Source organism: Periplaneta americana, chromosome 1 (genome assembly GCF_040183065.1).
Source record: "Periplaneta americana isolate PAMFEO1 chromosome 1, P.americana_PAMFEO1_priV1, whole genome shotgun sequence".
NCBI lineage: Eukaryota > Metazoa > Arthropoda > Insecta > Blattodea > Blattidae > Periplaneta > Periplaneta americana.
Window position 1 is genome coordinate 227,963,359 of NC_091117.1, and position 26,691 is coordinate 227,990,049.

The 26,691-nt window shown below is 37.4% G+C and overlaps 1 protein-coding gene across 1 annotated transcript in view; it reads left to right on the forward strand.

Moving 5' to 3' along the window:
• Positions 1 to 14,537: 14,537 nt before the first annotated feature.
• The window catches only part of LOC138708699 (neurotrimin-like), a 478,679-nt gene continuing 466,525 nt past the window's right edge, over positions 14,538 to 26,691 (forward strand). Inside the window, exon 1 of the mRNA XM_069838802.1 lies at positions 14,538 to 14,647. Within this exon, the coding sequence (XP_069694903.1) occupies positions 14,623 to 14,647 (25 nt within the window). The 5' untranslated portion in view covers positions 14,538 to 14,622. The remainder of the gene's footprint in view (positions 14,648 to 26,691) is intronic.

Below are 26,691 nucleotides of genomic sequence, written 5' to 3' on the forward strand. Positions count from 1 at the left end.
AAACCCCATTACACGACAGATGTAACTCGTCCAGATACAAGGGGAATCCCTCGTCAGCTGTTTGCACTCTCTCTTGTTTTTTTCGCGTGCTGTCCTGCCTAGTTCACAACTTTGTAAAGCAGCCTCAAGACTGGAAGTAGGAAGAAAATTAGAAAAGCGGAAAGTCAACAACATGCAGCGCCGTTAACGGGAGTTATTTAGAAGTTAAATACGGCCCGGCTTCCATAATGAGGCATTGCAGTGTTGCCGAACTCAAAAGGCGGCGTAACACTTCAAGTGGACGCTTTGCACTTTTCTTCTTTAAATATTATGCTTCAGAGTTTTTCAGGAAAATTAGATTCAGTTTGATCCATTGCAATCCAACTTCTTAGACTACTGCGAAGTTCTGCTAAATGATCTGAGTGTGCCTGTCTTCAGATCATATATTATAATATCCGTTTCTGTGATCACATTCACCGTTTGTTCTTCGTGCTTGCCTATACCTCCGGATCAACGCCGTTTGCTACCCCTTTCCACGACTGCAGTTCGATGATACTGGCGTAATATACAAACTAATCACTTTACTAGGTATAGGAGGGAAGAAAAGTAGTTCATCTATTTACGTAAACTAGGAAATATCACGCTTTTGAGTTTGAACATTTTCATTAGGTTTTTGTTTCATCAAAATCCAGTACTGTATTAACAATGAGTGTTTTTACTCACGAACTGAGCTGTCCATGTGGACGTATTCATTATGCAGTGTATATTATACTGTCTACAGCACATTAGCGTACAATATAGAGAATGAAGTTAAATTGAAAAATAATCATAATATGGATATTTAAACACATTTTTTAAATGGTGGCCGTTCATTTCGATATAGGCTTCAGTTCTAATGTGCATATTATCGCACTATAGACTATTGTACGTAATCCCAACTACTAGTTTTGTTCTTCGTACTAGTAACTCATGTTGAAATAATTCTGTACCTACTCTATAAAAGAGTACCTTACGTACTGTAAATTCAATCTTCACTTCTGCCCGACTCGCACAGATAAAATTACTCAGACATACTATCTACTCTCCGTCCAAGTGGTTATGTCGTAGGGTCGTAGAAAGGGAGGAAATCACGGGACAGTTAATTACTTAACGAGGTCCTTTTATTTAAGTTATTTTAAAGAGTTGTATAATATTACGTAGACGTCCAATTCCTAACAGAAATTAATGTTCTGAGAAAGGAGCTAAGACAGCCCAGCCACTAGCTGGCGAATAAAAGCTGGTGGGGGGAACCAGGATACGACGTAGGCAAATGGACGAGAGTACCTGTGCGAAAATGATTCAATATTGAAAGCTCTTTTGTCACTGGAAAACGCGAACATATTTTTGGAACGTACTGTTTACTATGACCGTAAGACTACTATGACTGTATATGCGATCTTGGATCTGTGTGGAGGACGGTTGAACTTCATTAGCAGAAGGGGTGGGAGTGAAGTACATTCAAAAACTCAGGTACAATAAAAATTGAAGTAAAAATAAAATGATGTCCCTGTAGATGCTGCAGTGTGGCTGTACCAACACGTGTTCATCTTGATGCAATTCCAGGAATTCAATAATTCACACCAGCTAAATGAAAGAGTTCACTTAATCATGCATGAGTTTCAATTGATTGCTTTACCAAATACTAAAATTGACTTGATATTACGTAATTACCCCACCGGTAATTAGACATGATCATTTGTCTGGAATCTGCGTGCATGCAGCTGAGATCGATTGCCCGACCACCTGGCCGTAGCTCAATCAGTGAATACCTAGGTGTAAGGCATCTCATCCTACTTTCGATTTCTAGAAGATTACTGTAGGTGATGTTTGCGATTGATAAAGTGGCTGTTGCCTCCAGTAAAATGTTGTACTCTGACATTATTACTTACTTACTTACAAATGGCTTTTAAGGAACCCGCAGGTTCATTACCGCCCTCACATAAGCCCGCCATCAGTCCCTATCCTGTGCAAGATTAATCCAGTCTCTATCATCATATCCCACCTCCCTCAAATCCATTTTAATATTATCCTCCCATCTACGTCTCGGCCTCCCCGAAGGTCTTTTTCCCTCCGGTATCCCAACTAACACTCTATATGCATTTCTGGATTCGCCCATACGTGCTACATGGCCTGCCCATCTCAAACGTCTGGATTTAATGTTCCTAATTATGTCAGGTGAAGAATACAATGCGTGCAGTTCTGCGTTGTGTAACTTTCTCCATTCTCCTGTAACTTCATCCCGCTTAGCCCCAAATATTTTCCTAAGCACCTTATTCTCAAACACCCTTAACCTATGTTCCTCTCTCAGAGTGAGAGTCCAAGTTTCACAACCATACAGAACAACCGGTAATATAACTGTTTTATAAATTCTAACTTTCAGATTTTTTGACAGCAGACTAGATGATAAAAGCTTCTCAACCGAATAATAACACGCATTTCCCATATTTAATCTGCGTTTAATTTCCTCCCGAGTGTCATTTATATTTGTTACTGTTGCTCCAAGATATTTGAATTTTTCCACCCCTTCGAAGGATAACTCTCCAATTTTTATATTTCCATTTCGTATAATATTCTGGTCACGAGACATAATCATATACCGGTACTTTGTCTTTTCGGGATTTACTTCCAAATCGATCGCTTTACTTGCTTCAAGTAAAATTTCCGTGTTTTCTCTAATCGTTTGTGGATTTTCTCCTAACATATTCACGTCATCCGCATAGACAAGCAGCTGATGTAACCCGTTCAATTCCAAACCCTCTCTGTTATCCTGAACTTTCCTAATGGCATATTCTGAAGCGAAGTTAAAAAGTGAAGGTGATAGTGCATCTCTCTCCTTTAGCCCGCAGTGAATTAGAAAAGCATCAGATAGAAACTGACCTATACGGACTCTGCTGTATGTTTCACTGAGACACATTTTAATTAATCGAACTAGTTTCTTGGGAATACCAAATTCAATAAGAATATCATATAATACTTCCCTCTTGACCGAGTCATATGCCTTTTTGAAATCTATGAATAACTGATGTACTGTACCCTTATACTCCCATTTTTTCTCCATTATCTGTCGAATACAAAAAATCTCATCAATAGTCTATTACGCCTAAAACCGCACTGATGATCCCCAATAATTTCATCTACATACGAAGCTAATCTTCTCAAAAGATTATTGGACAAAATTTTGTACGACGTCAACAGAAGTGATATTCCTCGAAAGTTACCACAGTTGGTATTATTACTTTACTTTCATAATTAACACCAGCATGTGTCCATGCATTGAACGCGTGAAATAGAAATGCACAAACTGTGGCTAGTCCGTTAAATTCATTACTCCACTATCTCTCGTGGTGTCTACTGTGTAGAACAGGCTTGCAGAACTCGTAAGTAGGGGAAATATGACGTCAGCCTCACTCCACTACTATTGCGGATGATTGACTTCCGCGTAGAGTTATTTACCTTCTCTGGACGTCAAAGGTCCATCAGTGGCGGCATGTAATTTTCAAAAAGGATTGTAATAAATTCATCGTTTTTATAATGCGTTATCTCGTTTCAAGGTTTACAATTATGCTAGATTTCCTGTCGGTAGTTTCTTTGAGATTTCTTTGCACCTAATCTGCTTTAGATTTTCGAAAACTTTTCTCCTATCATGACCTACGGAAACATAAATTTATAGAATTTAAGTAATGAACCTTGAAAGTCACTTTTAATTTCAATTCAAAATGAACACAACGAGTGACGTCCTTAATTTTACAGTATATAAATAAATAATAATCAATATACAGTTCGTAATAATGAACTTACCGAATGTTTGTGCATTCTATAATTCTTAATATGGACTTTGTTGAAATGTGGTTTAATATTGAAATGACGAGAAGAAATGAATTGGATGGGACACAGTAAACAAGCAATTCTTTCGTCTTCAACAACAAAATAATCCTATTCCCATTTCCTTTGGAAGTATAAGTTATTCCTTCACGGGTTTAGATTTTGCCTTGTTCCAGTTCTCTTCAAACTGCAGTACGCGTATTATTTGTTTCTTCGTTTACTTATTTAGGCCTACTTATTTATTTATCTATTTACTTATTTACTTGGGCGGCTTGGGTAGTTCAGTTGGTAGAGCAGCTGGCTACGGACTGGAAGGTCCGGGGTTCGATCCCAGGTGGTGACAGTATTTTTTCTCGTTGCCAAACTTTCAGAACGGCCCCGAGGTTCACTCAGCCTCCTATAAAATTGAGTACCGGGTCTTTCCCGGGGGTAAAAGGCGGTCAGAGCGTGGTGCCGACCACACCACCTCATTCTAGTGCCGAGGTCATGGAAAGCATGGTGCTCTACCTCCATGCCCCCCCCCCAAGTACCTTCATGGCATGTTACGGGGATACCTTTACCTATACCTTTTTACTTATTTACTTAATTTATCTATTTATTTATTTACTTCAATTTATTTAATTAATTAATTTAATTTATTAAATTTAATTAATTAATTTATTTATTTAATTATTTAATTTATTTAATAATTTAGGCTACTTATTTATTTATTGTTTTATTTATTTTTTGTTTGTTTGTTTATTGTTTAATTAATTAATTAATCTATCTATCTATCTATCTATCTATCTATCTATCTATCTATCTATCTATCTATCTATCTATCTATCTATCTATCTATCTATCTATCTATCTATCTATCTATCTATCTATCTATCTACCTACCTACCTACCTACCTACCTACCTACCTACCTACCTACCTACCTACCTACCTATCTATCTATCTATCTATCTATCTATCTATCTATCTATCTATCTATCTATCTATCTATCTATCTATCTATCTGTCTGTCTATTTATTTTGGCAGCCAGGCTTTCACGTTAGTTCACTACATTTTTGCATGCTTGACGTTAAAACTGATGACCGTGAACACTTAATCAACTCTATTATCATATGTGAGAGGAATAGGATTCAGTCTGCACAGAGACTGTTAACGAGCCTGGTACAGCGTGCTTCTCATTCCAGACCTGAGGTGGGTGTGCAGCATTTCGTACGGCTGTGAAGTAGGTCAGAGCGTCTCAAGTTGGAAGCCATGTTGCTGTACAATGTGTTTATGTAAACCTGCATCTACCTACATGTCTTGGCAACAGCATCAGATCTGTTTCTGTAGTAGTTTTGCTGGTCACAGAGCTCAGAGACTGCAGGCTTCAACTGTGTGGAACTAATTGAAGGAAAATTTCCATACAATGAAAGTAGCAGTAAAAAATTTTTAATTTTCTCTTACTACAAATTAAAAGGAGAAATTTCTACAGTTGTATTGTTTATTAATTTGTCTTCATTTTATAATGATCCATTGTCAGTATTACCGTATTTCAGCCGTGGCGAGAACGTGACTCGCGAGATATTGTGGCTCGCAGTGATAGCTGTGCATTTCGCTTGCTTCTAACCTCCGCCAACCCCCACCCTCTCACCCACTGGAGTCAAACTCCGTTCCATTTGTATTTGTCTTTGACCTGCGAGTGGCATATGTCTCTCTCGAAACCATGTACCAAAGTTCCAAGTAGGATGGGAGGACGCATTTTTTTGCTGTCAATATTATGAGAATATTAAATGTATGATTTGATCACAAGTATTACGAGGAAAACGGTTGTATAACATAAAACGGTATTATACTACATGTTACTGATGAAACGTTAAAAGGTTAAGTGTTATTGTCGTCGTCATCATCATCATCATCATCATCATCATCATCAAAATCTCTGTACGTCGACCATTTTTCAGCAGATGTACGAATAATGCGGTTAGCTCTTCAATTTGAACTCACTGATTTACAACGTGATGTTAAATGTAAGTTAGATGTAAGGACTTGACAGATGTTGAATTTTAACTTCTTTGCCAAAAAATAAATATCCGAAGCTTCGTTCTTTCGCTTGCTCTGTTGAAGCCATGTTCGCTAGAACTTACGTTTGTGAAAAATTATTTTCAACAATGAAAATAGTAAAAACCAAATTTAGATCACGACTGACAGACAAATACCTTCGTGATCAACTACGACTGGCAGTAAGTGACATAATTCCTGATTTTGAAACTTTGTCGCAGAGACATTCTGAAGACAGTTAATTTTAGGTTGTGATATTGTTTATTTATTGTTCATTTCTTTCTTCGTTACACGTACTAAACATTAGTTTGTAACCTTGTACAGTATAAAATTATATTTAAGTGCTTGACGTAAGGAAAATGAAAATCCGTTAATAAGTCAGACAGTTGCTTCACTTCGCCTTCGGGTATCCGCCTCCCTCCATAGGCGCTATGCACGTTGCAGGTTACACAGTGGCTCGGCGTACGATTACATTTTCGCCACTGCTGCCGTATTTTATCGCATAAAACCTCCCTCGCGTAATTCTCCCCCTGAGGGAGGGAATTACGCTACAATATACAACATACGGTATTATACGTGAAAATTAACAACCACTGATAAGGTATTATAACTGAATAGTAAGTTTATTTTTACTTCTGTAATACACTGCAGAAATTTCTATACTTACATGTTAGATATCTGATGTTGTTCTGTATATTGACAAGTGAATTAGGAGTGTCTGACAGTGATAGCATTTATAAAAATGAGATTTAACACGGAGTTCCCCTTTACTACGTAGAATCTGGACAAAGCAATTCCAGTGAGCGGCTATAACGTAGGGGGTTTTGATGGCGCTATGTCTAACGAAGTGTGGTGTTCAATGGAGTCAAATCCCAAAGGAAACATCGGGAATCCTTCTCGGAGGCCAGGAATCCTAATGGATGTGGCTTGCTCCCTTCTTTCTCCTGTCATTTGTCACTATTCTCGCTGGTTCTTATCAGCACATTCGTTTCGTAATTTATCTCCAACACTAAACAAAGTCTACAGAAAGTACCCGCAGGTTTTAAACTAGCTTTGGAATATTCTTTGAAAATAAACAGGGCCGTTTTGTGCCTAAATAGCCATAAAATATAAAATTATGGTGTCAATTGGAAATGTGATCAAGTAGGGTGTACTTCAACACGCGCTGAAGTCCGCATTCATTTTACATTATTGACAGCAGACTGGATGATAAAAGCTTTTAAGCAGAATAATAACAGGCATATATTTAGTTTGGAATTGAACGGGTTACATCAGCTTCTTGTCTATGCAGATGACGTGAATATGTTAGTAGAAAATATACAAACGGTTAGGGAAAACACGGAAATTTTACTTGAAGCAAGTAAAGAGATAGGTTTGGAAGTAAATCCCGAAAAGACAAAGTATATGATTATGTATCGTGACGAGAATATTGTACGAAATGGAAATATAAAAATTGGAGATTTATCCTTCGAAGAGGTGGAAAAATTCAAATATCTTGGAGCAACAGTAACAAATATAAATGACACTCGGGAGGAAATTAAACGGAGAATAAATATGGGAAATGCGTGTTATTATTCGGTTGAGAAGCTCTTATCATCCAGTCTGCTGTCCAAAAATCTGAAAGTTAGATTTATAAAACAGTTATATTACCGGTTCTTCTGTATAGTTGTGCAACTTGGACTCTCACTCTGAGAGAGGAACATAGGTTAAGGGTGTTTGAGAATAAGGTGCTTAGGAAAATATTTGGGGCTAAGAGGGATGAAGTTACAGGAGAATGGAGAAAGTTACACAACACAGAACTGCACGCATTGTATTCTTCACCTGACATAATTAGGAACATTAAATCCAGACGTTTGAGATGGGCAGGGCATGTAGCACGTATGGGCGAATCCAGAAATGCATATAGAGTGTTAGTTGGGAGACCGGAGGGAAAAAGACCTTTAGGGAGGCCGAGACGTAGATGGGAGGATAATATTAAAATGGATTTGAGGGAGGTGGGATATGATAGAGACTGGATTAATCTTGCACAGGATAGGGACCGATGGCGGGCTTATGTGAGGGCGGCAATGAACCTTCGGGTTCCTTAAAAGCAATTTGTAAGTAAGTAAGTAAGTATTTCCCATATTTATCCTGCGTTTAATTTCCTCCCGAGTATCATTTATATTTGTTACTGTTGCTCCAAGATATTTGAACTTCTCCACTTCTTCAAAGGATAAATTTCCAATTTTTATATTTCCATTTCGTACAATATTCTCGTCACGAGACATAATCATATACTTTATCTTTTCAGGATTTACTTCCAAACCTATCTCTTTACCTGCTTCAAGTAAAATTCCTGTATTTTCCCTAATCGTTTGTGGATTTTCTCCTAACATATTCACGTCATCCACATAGACAAGCAGCTGATGTAACCCGTTCAATTCCAAACCCTCTCTGTTATCCTGGACTTTCCTGATGGCATACTCTAGAGCAAAGTTAAAAAGTAAAGGTGATAGTGCATCTCCTTGCTTTAGCTCACAGTGAATTGGAAACGTATCTGACAGAAACTGACCTATACGAACTCTACTGTACGTTTCACTGAGACAATTTTAACTAATCGAACTAGTTTCTTGGGAATACCAAATTCAATAAGAATATCATATAAAACTTCTCTCTTAACCGAGTCATATAGCTTTTTGAAATCTATGAATAACTGATGTACTGTACAATTATACTCCCATTTTTCTCCAATATTGTCGAATAAAAATATCTGATCAATAGTCGATCTATTACGCCTAAAACCACACTGATGATCCCCAATAATTTCATCTACATATGGAGTTAATCTTCTCTAAAGAATATTGGACAAAATTGTGTACGATGTCAACAAAAGTGATATTCTTCGAAAGTTACTACAGTTAGTCTTGTCCCCCTTCTTAAAGATAGGTACGATTATGGACTCCTTCCATTGTTCTGGTACAATTTCCTTTTCCCAAATAGCAAGTACAAGCTTATAATTTTCGTTAGATGATGCTCTTCCACACTCTTCTATTAATTCTGCTGGAATTTGATCAATACCTGGAGACTTATAATTTTTCAGATTTTCTATCGCAATTTGGACTTCAGAAAGTGTGGGTACGGGTATAAATGGCTCAGCAGTTTGTATTTCAATTTCGTCCCGATCATTTCTATTTGACCTATGTTATTATTATTATTAAGCATTATTGTTGTTGTTATGCTAACGCGGATACTGGACTTTTCGTATTCAGCCATATGAACCCCTTGTGTAGACAGAGTCGTTGCCCAGGGTGCGCCAGAGGAGGCTGGTGTATGATAAACCCGCAATGAAACGGAATTTTTTTTCGGATGGCACAGAGGAACCGGAGATAACGCCTGTGTTATCTGACCACGGGCTTGTCCAGCACAAGTTTCAATCGGGCGGTACGACGGTGCTCGAACCCAGAGCTTTAGCCATTAGACCACCATGGCGTCTGTTAATTTAATAATATAATACTTACTTACTAGCTCTTAAGGAACCCGCAGGTTCATTGCCACCCTCATATAAGCCCGCCATTGGTCCCTATCCTGAGCTAGATTATTCCATTCACTATCATCATATCCGACTTCCCTCAAATCCATTTTAATATTATCTTCCCATCTACGTCTCGGCCTCTCTAAAACGTCTTTTTCCCTCCGGCCTCCAACTAACACTCTATATGTATTTCTGGATTCACCCATACGTGCTACATGCCCTGCCCATCTCAAACGTCTGGATTTAATGATCCTAATTATGTCAGATGAAGAATACAATGCGTGCAGTTCTGTGTTGTGTAACTTTCTCCATTCTCCTGTAACTTCATCCCTCTTAGCCCCAAATATTTTCCTAAGCACCTTATTCTCAAACACCCTTAACCTCTGTTCCTCTCTCAAAGTGGGAGTCCAAGTTTCACAACCATACAGAATAACCGGTAATGTAACTGTTTTATAAATTCTAACTTTCAGATTTTTTGACAGCAGACTGGAATTTAATAATAATAATAATAATAATAATAATAATAATAATAATAATAATAATAATAATAATAATTTAATATAGATAATAATGAATATATCATCTCTGCGGCCGCTATGCAATATTGTAATTAATCATATTAAATGTAGCGGAAGTTTAAAAGTTTTCGTAACATTGATATTTCTTGCATTGCACAATGTTACATATTTAAAACCCGCAACTCTGACGCTGCATCGTGGAGGATATAAGTGAGCGCTTACTCCGGCTGGGGACTCGCGCTCGTGGCGCGGCGTAGCGGACGATTTGCATGCAAATGATGCGCTGCGTGCTGCATTGTTGCGCCTGCCGTTCTCTTACGTGGCGTCTCGCTTCGTTTGAGTTAAGCTTCTTACGACCTCGGCCGGACTTGATGACGCGTGCTGAGCCGCCGACAGGTTATGTATACTGATCAGCTGATCTGCCACGGCGAGCATTCTCTGCATCGTTTTTCTTATCGCGTCCCTCAATACAGAAAGCGCAGACAATTAAAACAGTTGCGCCAATCACTATAATGATTTCCATAATTAAAAATATAATAATAGGTCTAGCTCTCCATCTTCATTTCATATTCGCGTATAAATCTACTATAATGAAAATTATAAAAAAAAAAGTCGCGACGGTGCTATTACCGGCTTACGTCTTAGGACAGGGCTGGGCACATCACGTGATTCTGAGAAATGAGCGCTGTGTGCTTTAAAGAGCGGGTCTTGCGAGCGCTCTGACGTATGCATACTGTACGTCATTCAGTGTCGGTGCAGTGGTGACTCTGCAGTATGATGGCGAACTTTGAAGACGGAGCTTCCGCTCATACACCAAAGCGGCCCACTACTCCCAATGCTTTTAATGTATCATGGGAGGAGGAGTTCTTTTTGGTAGAGAGCAGTGGATTAGCGAAGTGTTTAATTTGGCATAAAACACTCCAACTGATTAAGAAGTTCAATATCCAACGACATTATTCTTTACAACATGCTACTGAATATGACAAATATGTTGGTAATGAACGCCATAAATTAATACAACTTAAAGAAAATGTTTCTCAGGTACATTATATTAGAGTATCTATTTGATATTTATATTGCATTATAAGTTTATTATACATTTAGTAATATTTAATTTTAAATTATACAAGTATTATGTTATATCATAGTATAGTATATTACAGTTCATGATATATCATATATTATATTATATTATATTATATTATATTATATTATATTATATTATATTATATTATATTATCTTATATATTATGTATTGACAGGATGACAATAATGCACTTAGTGAATCGGCCATGAGAATTGGCTACAACATTTGCCACGAAATTGCAAAGGAATTGAAAACATTCAACGAAGGTGAATTCATCAAGCGATGTTTAATTATATTGGTAGATGAACCCTGTCCACAGCAAGTAGGGGAAGTGGAAGCCATACGCCTGTCTCGTAGAACCGTGGCCAGGAGATTGCAGTATGTGCGTATGGGTTATGTAAATAAGCCTAATGATTTGTGTGTGTGCATTCAGCGAAGTTTATTCCATTAAATTAATAAGAGTGTTATAAATTCTGTACTGTACAATGGATTGATGTAATATTCTTATAAACTATTATGTACTGACAGACTGAATGACTAGAACAACCGTGGCTCTTGTTACATTAATGCAGGGAAGGTAGCTGTAATGCGAGTCCGCCACTGCGTGAGCGTTCTGCTCCGGCTTGGAATTGAAGTGCCTTGCGGAGCGAGAGCAGCTCTGGCCGGCTAAATGGAGCCGCTCTCATGCCCGGCCCTGTCTTAGGAAGTGAAGGCTGTATAAAGTCTAGGTAGGTATTATCGTTCGCCATTTTTGTTCTTTCGTTGCCGAGCTACCATACGAAGAATCTATTTGCCACACCGTTAAACATTATCATGTCGTAGCTCCTATTATAATAAATCAAACGCACTGTAATTCAGCAAATAATTGAGCGGCAAATAACGTCTTCGTGTGCTTTCTGCGAACGCCAACGAAAGAGCCAAAATGGCGGGCGATTATATTAAGTATTTATCGAGCCTTAGGAAATGCATAACGTCTTCATCAGCGAATCACAAGACGCACACGTTTAAATGTAGCAGACCTGCAACGTTATTGGCTGCCGGATATTAGAGCGACGGGACTGTACAAATATTGATCACATGTGTCGTAGCTAGAATGTAGATATTAGTATAAGAAATGCAACATGCAAGAGTGTTATAAAATCAATGGATATATCAGAAGCCATTTAATATAAATGACACTCGAGAGGAAATTAAATGAAAAGTAAATATTGGAAATGTCTGCTATTATTCGGTTGAGAAGCTTTTGTCAACCAATCTGCCTCTCACAGCAGGTTAAATTTAGGATATATGAAACAGTATTATATTACCGGTTGTTCTGTGTTGTTGTGAAACTTGTATCCTCACTTTGAGAGAGGAACAGATGTTAAGAATATCCGAGAATAAGGTGCTTAGGAAAATATTTGGGGCTAAGAAGGATGAAGGTACAGGAGAATGGAGAGAGTTGCACAACGCAGAACTGCACGCATTCTGTTCTTCACCTAACATAATTAGAAACATTAAATGTAGACGTTTGAGATGGGCAGGGCATGTAGCAGGTATGGGTGAATCCAGAAATGCATATAGAATGTTAGTTGGAAGACCTGAGGGGAATATGGTCTTTGAGGAGATCGAGACGTAGGTGGGAGGATAATATTAAAATGGATTTGAGGGAGGTGGGATATGATGATAGGAACTGGATTAAGCTTTCTCAGGATAGGGACTGATGGCGGGTTTATGTGAGGGCGGCAATGAACCTCCGGATTCCCTAAAAGCCATTTATAAGTAAGTAAATTGAAAGTCTGCTTAATATTATGTAACTGTTTAAAGAAAAGGGCCCATTAAGTAACTGTCGCGTGATTATCCTCGTTTCGACGATTATGCGACGTAACAACTGGGACGGACAGCAGCTGGAATTCTTGTGAGATAAAATGTGTATTTGGTAGTATAAGGCCAACCAAGGAATTAAAAGTATCTTCTGATAGAATGTCAGCAGGTACAATTGTCGTAAGATCAGTCATGAATTCTAATCCAGAAGAGAAAAAGCTTGTAGGAAGGCAAATAAAAAGTTGGCGACATAAATTTTAGAAGAGGCGGGACAGGTGAAAAGGCCCAAGCCCTGAAGATGGTGATCATAATTGTGATTGTGATATTTTAAACAAAAACAGGGTGGATGTATTATACAGGGCATAACTGTGCAGATTTAAATAAATACGAGTATGAAATCTGTTACAAAAGAAAACGGAGGCTCATAATCACCAATAATCATCCGAACATGAAAATCACACTGTGACAAAACCGCTATTATCTATCACAGAGATTTTTTCGGAGCTGTGATGGAAAAACGCTGTCACACTCAAGCACTACTTCTGTAGGGTTGTCAGACTTCCTAATGACTGTACGTATAAATCATTTCATTTCATTTTATTGTAAAAATACAGAGAGATATATAATTCCATCATTTTCTCTAATGATAAGAGTAATATAGAAGTGTGTTGTGTCAGTGAAGTGTGTTGTGTAAGTGAAACGTGTTCCTGTCAGTGAAGCTTTATAGTTCATAGTGGCAGTGCAAAGTATTTGAACAGTGAAATGTTTTTGAAGTGTTAGTGAAATCCGGATAGAAGCAGTGAAATGTGTCGTAGTTCCAGTGCAGTGAGTGAGTTGACAGCGAAATGAGTGTAGTGTTGAAAGGTACTTCTGCAGATATGAACATATCATACTCGTGGGTTTTAGTTCGAACTTAGGTTTAAGATACAAATTAGATTTATTTTAAATGTTATTTTAAGTGATCGTGCTTCATTTAATTTAGGATATTCCCTGTTATTATTATTATTATTATTATTATTATTATTATTATTATTAGTATTAATTATTAGTATTATTATTAATTGTATTTTAATTAATAAGTTTATTATTGTCATTATTGAGTCTAATTAGTTACCGGGTATATACCCATTGAAGTGTGAATAAATAAATACATACATACATACATACATACATACATACATACATACATACATACATACATACATACATACATACATACATACATAATGAGAATTGTTCAGCCAGTAGTTATCCAGTAAACCAGTGTTAACATTTACAGCAACTTTATTTTCTGGGAAAAGTGTTCATTTGGGAATAACACGGTAATAGAATTTTTTCATACCCTATCCAAAGAATAAACTGTTAAAATTTTTATTTATATTATAACGGCTTCAATTACAAACATTCTGTAGCCTATATGCATACATTTTAACTATTGCCGGATTCAAGAGATCCTGAGTTTTGTTCCACGTGCTAAACAGTGCAGTCACTACAGAGCACTTATTTGACATCCGTCTTTGATTTCTTGACAGATTTTCCACACGCTAGCAGAATTACATCCCGCGACTATGAGTTGCTGATATAGTAACTTCTAAGCCTGACCGGCATACTCCAATTCCTCCTTAGAGGGGTTATACCAATTGGAATACGTATGTAGGGTGGGGGAAAAGTTGATTTCAGTGTCTTCCGTGTCGTTTGAAAGTATAGTTTGTTGAAGAACGAGTCTTTCGTATTTTTTGTATTAGTTATGCGTGCAAAAGTGAAGTGTTCTGTATTTCATATCGTTGTACTTATGTGTAGTTGGATTGAAGATTATCTCTTGCTTTATGAACAGAAAGGTCCCGGACAGAGGTAAGATATTTTCCTAGGTTTCGACATTAAACTACATCATTGTTATTAGTTAAGCTTATTATATACCTGCAGTGGGAGTTATATTATGTAATATTTATAACACTACGTTTACATCAGTATGGCATATTATATTATACTGTGTAACACGATGATTATGTGTATATAAGTCATGGCTCTTGCTAGTCTATCGCTACTTACTTTAACGAATGACCATGTTTTTTAGTAGGTTTTACGACGTTTTATCAGCATCTTAGGTTATTTAGCGTCTGAATAAGATGAAAGTGATAATGCCGTTAAAATGAGTCCGGGGTCCAACACCGAAAGTTACCCAGCATTTGCTCATGTTTGGTTGAGGGGAAAACCCCGCAAAAAACCTCAACCAGGTAACTTTCCCCGACCGGGAATCGAACCCGAGCCACCTGGTTTCACGGTCAGACGCGCTAACCATAAGTCCACAGGTGTGGACCCGCCATATTTGTTACTCGTATTGTTACAAGAGTATTTCACAAGTTTTTGTACTTAAGTGACTCCTTCCCGGAAAAAAAAAATTCAGGGCACTTACCTTGAAAGTGGCGATATTTTTCCCTCCCTGTTACGTCGTAATATGATCGTCTCTTACTTTATTCTCCATGACTAGTAATGCCCCACTTCGATTACTGTGATTATCTACTGACCGACCTCAATGTCAACCAGTTGCAAAGATTACAACGTGGTCATAATTCTTGTGTTCGCTTCGTCTGCGATGTCCGTCGCGTTGACCACATTACCCCATCCTTACAAACTCTAGACTGGCTACGGCTTAACGAACGTGGACATTTTCATTCTCTTGTTCTTCTTTTCCAAGTCCTTCACACTTCTACACCTACCTACCTTGCCTCCCGTTTCAGTTACCTGTCATCATATCATAATCTCTTCACACGCACGCAAAATAGCCGCATACTAGCCATACCAACACATAAGACATCATCGTATTCATCATCATACACAATCTCGCTCTCGCGCTTGTGGAATACCCTACCCAGTGACATCAGAGACTGTCGGAATTTAGTAGCGTTCAAAAGTAAACTTATTAAGCATTTTTACTGCGTAGAGTAGGTTTACTTTTCACTTAATTAATAATTTTTTCTCTCTTCTTAAATTTTACAATAAACTGTCTAGCTATTATTAATCAGTTAATCTTTTAGTACTTTGATTTTTATTGTATTTGTAAATTTAATATTAATTGTAATTATAGTTGTAATTGTATTCTTAATATTGTAGGTGTAATCCCTTGGTAGAGGGGAAGAGAAGGCCTGATGGCCTTATCTCTACCAGGTTAAATAAATAACTTTTCTTTCTAATTAATCCCACAAATCATTAAGCGTTCTGAAAAAAAATAATAATTTCATTTATGTATGTTTTAAAAAACTGTTTAAGAAAATAAATTTAAAACTTTAATACAATTCTCAACATGTTAAATACATTGAATTACTGCAAAACATTTAAAACAGATTGTAAAACACAGCAGTAAGTTATGAAATGAGCCGGGGAGTTATGGACTTGGAATTACATTTACCATCGGAGGAAGTCTGGGCGGAATTGTATTGAATTTGTTTTGGAATGAGTGAGTGAGTCCAAGGTATGCTTACAGACTGGACATATGGATTAATATGATGTTTAATCTTCAATGTCCTGGTCCATGTACTGTACGTGGTTTTGTGCAGTCTCGGGCGAGATAGTGGCAACGGCGTTCACAGGTTGTTCAGCATCCATGGGCACCGCTGAGGCTTGGTGATCATCTTGCCCCGTCTGGAGTTGTACAGTAGGTACCCTGAGCGGTTGTAGACTGCCACAGAATCACGGAGCTCTAGTGCTGTTTCTGCTGTCTTTGTACTGGGCATCGCTGGTCTTGGGCTTGACTGAATCGTCTTGAGATGCTCTTTTCTCCAGCTGTTCTCGTTGTAACTTCATTCTGCCAACGTTCGAATTTCGAGGCACTTTGAAAGTTCGGAGTTTTTCGCGACTACTTTTTGAAAGTTGAGAGTCCAATTTACCCAAGACCATTGTTTACTTAGTCGATCTTGTCGCTCTTCTAGATCAGGCATGTCAAAACCCTGCACATTGTGCAGTCGCGTACATTGTGCAGTATTCTCTGTGCGATGTGCACTTTCTATCCCCCTACCTGGAGGCAGTGAATCGCCTTGGAGGGGAACGCGACAGGGCTATACAGACCTGCAACAGCATATCAGCTTTTGTTTCAGTAACACAGTTACAGTACGGGTACTGATTTGGCTGTCTGTGAATGAGTTATGATAAATAAAGTGAGGAGTTCACAGATAACTAAGAAGGGAAATTACGAAACAAATAACATTATTGTTATAATGTTTTCCTCAGCCAACAATAATTATTTTAAAATGAAAGGTTTTGATCAGCCCATGTCGAGGCAATAGTGTTGTGACAGTTTAGATCAGATTAGTAAAGTTAATCAGTACTCTCACGGCAAAACGAACCTGACACTGGCGTTGTTTAGAGTTTGTACTAACACAGCCATCAAAGATTAGACGACTTATGACTTTTATTTCATAAGCTGGTAAGTGATGAGAATATTGTGAGGAATACATTAAGGCTCTTGAGGTTGTAAGGAGCGAAGAAAGCAACTATTTGCAAGACGGAAAAATTTTCTATAAAAATATATAATGGCAAATTTTCCACCTCACGTCACTATATTGTGCTAATATACTTACATTAATAAATCTTTAAACCTGACATAAATAGAATATCGTCGCTTCACAGCTTGTGAACTACACTTTTAATTTCTTTCAGTAACGCTTCCAACTTGTCGATACTTGCTCTCAACGTCTTCCAAATAAACTATATGTGAATTTAACTTCTAAGCTTAATTTATATCATTTATTAATATTAATGTTAATTTATATTGACATACAGCAAGGAAATTATTTCACTGTAAAAACTTCACAATGTCCTACTGCATGTAATTAATTGGGAGTATATTTTCTTTAATATTTGTGTACCAATGCTCCCAATAAATAATAATGCTTCACGAACAATGAAGGAATAGGGTCTATTATTCAAAATAATTAGTACCTACTACGTAAAATGAAATACTGTGTTCGATTTTTGTTGTTTCGAAATGACTGCAATATTCTTTCTCTTCAAATACTATAATATAAAAATCATATTAATAAATTATTCTCTACAAACCACTACTTTGTGAAGTATAACTGAGTAAACCTAAAGTTTCTTGTATTGCAATTGTCAAATATAGACAATGATAATAACCGTGTTTTTTCTTTCTGCTAACTATGTTTATAATGTCCAAATGCCTATTTAATCCAACCTAGAAGCGCAGAATAGATTATTGTACACCCCTCCAGCTAAGAACGGGTAAGAGCAACGCCTGAATGATGCAGTCCGCACAGACCGGCGATCCGCGCACAAAACTGCACATTCAGAGTCTGATTTCTGACATGCCTGTTCTAGATCGATCGATACTTCAAACGTCCGGGTCGGTTCAGTTCTCTCATAATCATCCGCATAACGTGTCCGCCGTATGCAGTTTTCGAGGCATGTTTTCTACACTCGTCTCGTGGTCTTGAGGGTTCGACCGGTTCGTGCGGATGTTTGCTATTATGTTGAAACGTTGTAGTTGTTATAAGCAATTCTATTGCAACACACTGTTTGGACAGGTTGGCGACCTACCGTGGCGAATACAAAGATGTAGTCCACGTCGAAAATGAATTCCCAAATTTGTGACACTAATTTTTAGTAGTTTATCGTCCAACCGGAAAGAGTGAATAACAGAAACCGAAGCAACATTAGTTAACGGAAGGAAAACTAACATGTATAATCACATGATTTTATTGAAATATTAATTTACATACTGTCTGTACACTTACCACAAGTTTTAATTGTATTTGAAGGTAATTGTGGTAATTTTCTTTCCTTATTCCTACATTCGGTTTAGTAACTAGAAAAGATTCACTTAATTGTCTTAAAGCATGGCATCTATACAAACGTTAAACTATTTTTATGCTCGACCATGCCGAAATGTAGTAATTATACACCTGGTAACAGTCCTTTAATGCAATCCATTGAAGTACACCTATTCAGTAAAGTACAGGTTTTCGATTATTCTGGATATGCAATCGAAAGACAACGAGGGAAACGTCACGGAGGCTGGAAATCCAATACTGTCGCAGAAGGTTATGTTCTGTTGCTATAATAATTAGCGTTAATTGTAAATAATATTCAAATAAATTAAATTTGTCATCTCGTTTTTCAATTCTAAATCAATTTCCAGGTTATATCAAAATTAGTTCACGTTATTCTCTAGATTACATCAAGGTCAATGACATTATTGTTCCTCGGAAAAAATCAATACTTTCGCGTCTGCGCACATCTTACGAGCTATGAAGAAGGTCACTTCCGATCTTCAGTAAGATCCGAATAAAATGAATACTTCTGAATAATTTCAAGTTAAAATATGGTCGAGCATAAAAAGTCGTATGAAACTTGCCTATAATGGTAATTAGGACGCTCGTATGAAAGTTATGAAACGAGCGCAAGCGAGTTTCATAAACAAACATACTCGCGTCTTAATTACTATCATTATAGGCTCGTTGCATAATGTACTATTATAAAAGTCAGCAAGATAATTAAATTTAATGGTTTTTAAAGAAAACTTTTCGTTTCCGGATTACAAATTGCAGAGTACATTCCACGAAGCCTTCCTTATCTCTACTGTTAACCGGAGAATGTGTTCTCAGAATAGCAACTAGATAGGCTAAGCGTTGTATGCAGTTGCATTATTCCTTCTTTACTTGGAATCCCAGAGTTAACCAAATCCATGTTTATGTAACCTAGCAACATGTTCCTCTAGTCGCTCCACAGACGTGCATTCATTACCAACTTAATCTGCAATGAAATATAATTCACGAAAGTTTCTTTGCAACAGCTGCAACTTATCTAGCTATTGCTCGAATTTTAAACATACTACATCAAGTTCCACGCTCAGCATTTGTGGAGAGAAACATTTCAGTTACATGAAATAAGTGAAACAGACCTCTTGCTTCAGTTCACGAACAGTTAACAATTCGATGGCTGAGAACCAGACTGTTCTAAGTCCAACTTTTTACAAGAAAAAAAAAATCTGTGTTCCATTGTGTTCTAGTTCTTGTCTGCATAATATATGAATCGAACAAAATTGTAAATATTCCTCTCCATAAGGTTGCTATGAAACTATTCCAAATTGTTTCATGGAGCTTTGAATGTCAGGAGCTTAAAATAGCTTTTCTGAAAAAAAAAAAAAAATAGTAAAATGGACTTGGAACAGTCTGGTTCTGGGCCAACGATATTGGTGACACACGTCATCAAATGTCCATCTTCTTCTTAGGTAATTAATTTTCAAGTTCTCGGCTATGACATAATTTGTAGCTTAGTCAAGAAAGTGGATAAAACCTACTATATTATCTGTAGTACGAAGACAACATAATCAATATCAATGAGAAGAAAACAAACTAATCACAGATTTTATAATGTACTGACCAGAGTGTTGCATTGGAGTTAAATCGCTCGCTTGAACTCGGTCGAGTGTCGCATCCTCGAGCGAGATACGATCGGTCGTGATACGCTCGTAATAAATAGAAGCACAGTACAAGGTCATCTCACCGACATGTCTTATTTTGTATGGAAGGCGACAGATAAGATACATATATGTTTTGCTCACACGGTAAAAATAAGGCTTTATTTTCTGCGTTTATGACAAACGTTTAATGGAACAGGCAATGGAACGTACCAAAAGAGGAACATGAAGTTATAAATAAAATAGTACGAAAAACTTTGATATACAGTTATTATTGCTAATTAATAATTATTCAATATTTGATTTACCACATATATAACATGATAGGTCTATACATAATGTTCCGCCTATATACTGCGACAATGTAGAAACGTTTAAAAATGTTATTGATATAGCAATAGATTAATAACAATATTAGTACAGAGATAACGTCTCAGAAAATATAATAAAACAAATAATCATGCTGCACAACTGTTACAGACACAATGATTGATACACTAATTATTAGAGATTATTATTATTATTATTATTATTATTATTATTATTATTATTATTATTATTATTATTTGACGTCGTGCAAAATTTTGTCCAATATTCTTCTGAGAAGATTAACTCAGTACGTAGATGAAATTATTGGGGATCATCAGTGCGGTTTTCGGCGTAATAGATCGACTATTGATCAGTTTTTTTGTATTCGACAGATAATGGAGAAAAAATGGGAGTATAAGGGTACAGTACATCCGTCATTCATAGATTTCAAAAAGGCATATGACTGGGTTAAGAGGGAAGTATTATATGATATTCTTATTGAATATGATATTCCCAAGAAACTAGTTCGATTAATTAAAATGTGTCTCAGTGAAACATACAGCAGAGTCCGTATAGGTCAGTTTCTATCTGATGCTTTTCCAATTCACTGCGGGCTAAAGCAGGGAGATGCACTATCACCTTTACTTTTTAACTTCGCTCTAGAATACGCCATTAGGAAAGTTCAGGATAACAGGCAGGGTTTGGAATTGAACGGGTTACATCAGCTTCTTGTCTATGCGGATGACGTGAATATGTTAGGAGAAAATCCACAAACGATTAGGGAAAACACGGAAATTTTACTTGAAGCAAGTAAAGAGATAGGATTGGAAGTAAATCCCGAAAAGACAAAGTATATGATTGTATCTCGTGACCAGAATATTGTACGAAATGGAAATATAAAAATTGGAGATTTATCCTTCGAAGAGGTGGAAAAATTCAAATATCTTAGAGCAACAGTAACAGATATAAATCACACTCGGGAAGAAATTAAACGCAGAATAAATATGGGAAATGCGTGTTATTATTCGGTTGAGAAGCTCTTATCATCCAGTCTGCTGTCCAAAAATCTGAAAGTTAGAATTTATAAAACAGTTATATTACCGATTCTTCTGTATGGATGTGAAACTTGGACTCTCACTTTGAGAGAGGAACATAGGTTAAGGGTGTTAGAGTAAGGTACTTAGGAAAATATTTGGGGCTAAGCGGGATGAAGTTACAGGAGAATGGAGAAAGTTACACAACACAGAACTGCACGCATTGTATTCTTCACCTGACATAATTAGGAACATTAAATCCAGACGTTTAAGATGGGCAGGGCATGTAGCACGTATGGGCGAATCCAGAAATGCATATAGAGTGTTAGTTGGGAGACCGGAGGGAAAAAGACCTTTAGCGAGGCCGAGACGTAGATGGGAGGATAATATTAAAATGGATTTGAGGGAGGTGGGGTATGATGATAGAGACTGGATTAATCTTGCACAGGATAGGGACCGCTGGCGGGCTTATGTGAGGGCTGCAATGAACCTTCGGGTTCCTTAAAAGCCATTTGTAAGTAAGTAAGAATGTGGTGGATGGAAAAGCACTTCCCACCCCCAGCGACGGTACAAATCAGCTACAGGCTGTGCCGTGTGCGCCCTTGCGTTATCCTGCAAAATGATGGGAGGGTTCTGCAAAACGGGTGGGCGCTTTCTTCGCAACGCTGGTTTCAAATTATGCTCCAAAAATAACGGGAATACTGTGCATTAACATTGTCTTTGCGCTGTTCCTGCTTTGTAAACTTGGCGAAACACAAACGCTTAGAGCTGTAACTAACAGGAGACTAACTTCAACTCTCCACAGCGCATGCGCTGTGAGTCGGACGGAAGAGTCCTTTTAGGTTGGAGGAGGGCAGACATAGACTAACATGTGGTAGAAATGACAACAATTAACACTGTCTCATTGCGGTTTTACAGCAGTGTTGCCACTATTAAAGTTACACCCCACGTATTCGCTAAATTATATGTAGGCTTACTCTCAAGTGTTGCATAACACGATTAGGGTCTCTGTCTCATATGAGGTATAAGTTTCTATAGTAGTGATATTCCTTCGTGGCTCTTCCAATCGAAAACTAGTGTTCTGACATTTATTTGGAGCGTCTAATTCTATTTTTCTACATCCTATCTATAATAGGCTCTATTAATTGCTAGGATGCTCTGATCCAAAAATAACACTGTAGTTAATGACTAACGCTCCTCTAAGTTAGTTTTATACATCAGGAAATACGACAATGTTTATCTTATTTTTCTTCACTATTTTATGTTCCTTTCCCGTCGTTCGAATTTCCGGCAGCCAATCATGTTGCAGGTCGGCTACATTTAAACGAGTGCGTCTTGTGATTCGCTGAGGAAGACGTTATGCATTTCCTAAGGCTCGATAAATACTTAATATAATCGCCCGCCATTTTGGTTCTTTCGTTGGCGTTCGCAGAAAGCACACGAAGGCGTTATTTGCCGCTCAATTATTTGCTGAATTACAGTGCGTTTGATTTATTATCATTGGAGCTACGATGAGACAAATAGATTCCTCGTATGGTAGCTCGACAACGAAAGAACAAGAATGGTGAACGATACTACCTAACTAGATTTTATACAGCCTTCACGTAAGCAAAGAGGAGAAGTCACGCCGGGAATAACAGCGTCGCGACTATATAAAGTCCTCATGCATTACAATACATAAGATTTATAATATCTCTTGAAATATCAGCTCCTTTACCTCGTATTTTGCATGCAGTCAATTAACCATCTGGCTTTCCTACTGAACTGTAGGGTAATGACTACAGTCCTCCTGAATCACTACCGACGTTTTCAGGGCCAGTTGGCTGGTGGAATTGGCAACCTGCCCAGTCGATGTACTCACTCCTTTCGATAGGGTTGCTCAATCCGTCTTTAGCCTGTTACATCTAGATCTGATCTCAAGTTCAAGAGTGGCAGTTACCAGCATTCGATATTAATCAGAACTCCGTCTGACGTCTGCTCGTCGACGGGGTCTGTTACTACAGGCTGCTCCACTTGACAAGATCCACCTGTGAGGTGACAGCGGAGAGGTTGAGAGAAAGTCTGTTGTAATCGCTTCACATCCCTCCGGACCCGAATATCAATTCAATGATTTACATATAGTGTGATATGTTACATGCTATGTAAACATGAAGTGAAAACTGTATTTTAAAAATCTCGTGTCTTTGGAAATGATGATAATTGCCTCGTGTAACCTAGAGTTGGGACGTTTTTGAAAAAAAATTATTTATTGACGTGTTTCCAGTGACTTTTATTAACATTTAAATGGTCTAGACAAGACAATGTGCACCTACATTTAAAATATTTATAGATTATAACTGAAGTACACCACTTGTTACAGAACTTCCATGAGCAAAATACGTTTTAAAATAAATGTTCAAAACACGTTTTAAAATAAATGTTCAAAACGTGAATTAGGCCTACATTACATAGTCTTCAATGAACGCCATTACTGTTATATACAGGGACATCATTTTATTTTTACTAACATTTATATTATTAACCTGGCTATACCTTTGGATCAACGGTTGAGAACCGGAAACACCATTTGCTACCCCCTTCCACGATTGGAGTTCGATGATACTGGCGTAATATACAAACAAATCACTTTACCAGGTATGAGAGGGAAGAAAAGTAGTTCACCCATTTACGTAAACTAGGAAATATCGCGACTTTGAGTTTGATAATTTTCATTAGGTTTTTGTTTAATCAAAATACAGTACAGTATTAACAATGAGTGTTTTTACTCCGAACTGAGCTGTCCATGCGGACGTATTCATTATGCAGTGTATATTATACTGTCTACAGCACATTAGCGTACAATATAGAGAATGAAGTTAAATTGAAAAATCATCATAATATGGATATTTAAACACATTTTTGAAAATGGTGGCCGTTCATTTCGATACAGGCTTCAGTTCTTTTGTGCATATTATCGCACTATAGACTATTGTACGTAATTCCATTTACCAGGTTCGTACTTCGTATCAGTAACTCATGTTGAAATAATTCTGTACCTACTCTATAAAAGAGACCTCACGTACTGTAAATTCAATCTTCACTTCTGCCCGATCCGAAAAGATAACATTACTCAGACATGCTATCTACTGTCCGTCCAAGTGGTTATGTCGCAGGATCCTAGAAAGGGAGGAAATCACGTGACAGTTAATTACTTAACGAGGCCCTTTTATTTAACTAATTGTATGGGTATAATGTTATGTAGACGTCCAATTCCTAACATAAATTAATGTTCTCAGAAAAGAGCTAAGACAGCCCAGCCACTAGCATTTACAGAGAGGCGAATAGAAGCAGGTGGGGGAAACCGGGATGCGACGTAGGCAAATGGAAAAAAATGCAATATTGAAAGGTCTTTCGTCACTGGAAAACGCTAACATATTTTTGGAACATACTGTTTACTGTGACCGTAAGGCTACTATGACTGTATATGCGGTCTTGGATCTGTATGGAGGACGGTTGAACTTCATCAGTAGAAGGGGTGGGAGTGAAGTACATTCAAAAACTCAGGTACAATAAAAAAGAAGTAAAAATAAAATGATGTGCCTTTAGAACAATTAATAAAAGTACTGCGGAAAATCGAAAGTGTTGTTTTGCCTACAGAGTAAAACATTATTTTTTGGAAATGATGGCACTGTAGGCCTACAGGTTCTTGGCAAGGATTGGCACCTTTACACATGGAAATCCTCAGATAGGGAAAATATTAAATCGAAATTGGATTTTGATATCCCAGAGTTGAAATCTATTGAGAGAAGTTCACACAAAGTGTTCTGCAAGCACACATATTCAAGACGAAGAGTAGTAAGAACGGTAGTCTCTAATAAGAACAGTCCAGTGAAACAGGGGGAGTTGAAAAACATGGAGATGCTTCTAAATAAACTCGGCATAACTGAGAACCATCATGCAACGCCGTTTTAACAATAAGTGTTTTCTCTAACTGCCAATATTCAAGTGGTAGTACAGGGACATCATTTTATTTTTACTTCAGTTTTTATTGTACCTGAGTTTTTAATGTACTTCACTCCGACCCCTTCTACTGATGAAGTTCAACCGTCCTCTACACAGATCCCAGATCGCAATAGTCATAATAGTCTTACGGTCATAGTAAACAGTACGTTCCAAAAATATGTTCGTGTTTTCCAGTGACGAAAGAGCTTTCAATATTGAATCATTTTCGCACAGGTACTGTCGTCCGTTTGCCTACGTCGTATCCCGGTTTCCCCCACCAGCTTTTTTTCGCCAGCTAGTGGCTGGACTGTCTTAGCTCTTTTCTGAAAACATTAATTTCTGTTAGGAATTGGACGTCTACGTAATATTATACAGCTTTTTAAAATAACTTAAATAAAAGGTCCTCGTTAAGTAATTAACTGTCACATGATTTCCTCCCTTTCTACGACCTTGCGACATAACCACTTGGACGGACAGTAGATAGTATGTCTGAGTAATTTTATCTTTTCGGATCGGGCAGAAGTGAAGATTGAATTTACAGTACGTAAGGTACTCTTTTACAGAGTAGGTACAGAATTATTTCGAAGGGCGAAACTGGTAATTGGGTTGAGGTACAATAGTCTATAGTGCGATAATATGCACATTAGAACTGAAGCCTGTATCGAAATGAACGGCCACCATTTTCAGAAATGTGTTTAAATATCCATATCATGATTATTTTTCAATTTAACTTCATTCTCTATATTGTACGCTAATGTGCTGTAGACAGTATAATATACACTGCATAATGAATACGTTCACATGGATAGCTCAGTTCGTGAATAACAACACTCATTGTTAATACTGTACTGTATTTTGATTAAACAAAAGCCTAATGAAACTTATAAAACTCAAAATCGCGATATTTCCTAGTTGACGTAAAGGGATGAACTACTTTTCTTCCCTCCTATATCTAGTAAAGGGATTTGTTTGTATATTACGCCAGTATCATCGAACTCTAGTCGTGGAAGGGGATAGCAAACGGCGTTGATCCAGAGGTATAGGCAAGTTAATATTGAAAATGTTAGTAAAAATAAAATGATGTCCCTGTACAAGCAAGCCACTATCTTCCGTCACAGGGAATGTTATGTTTACAGCAA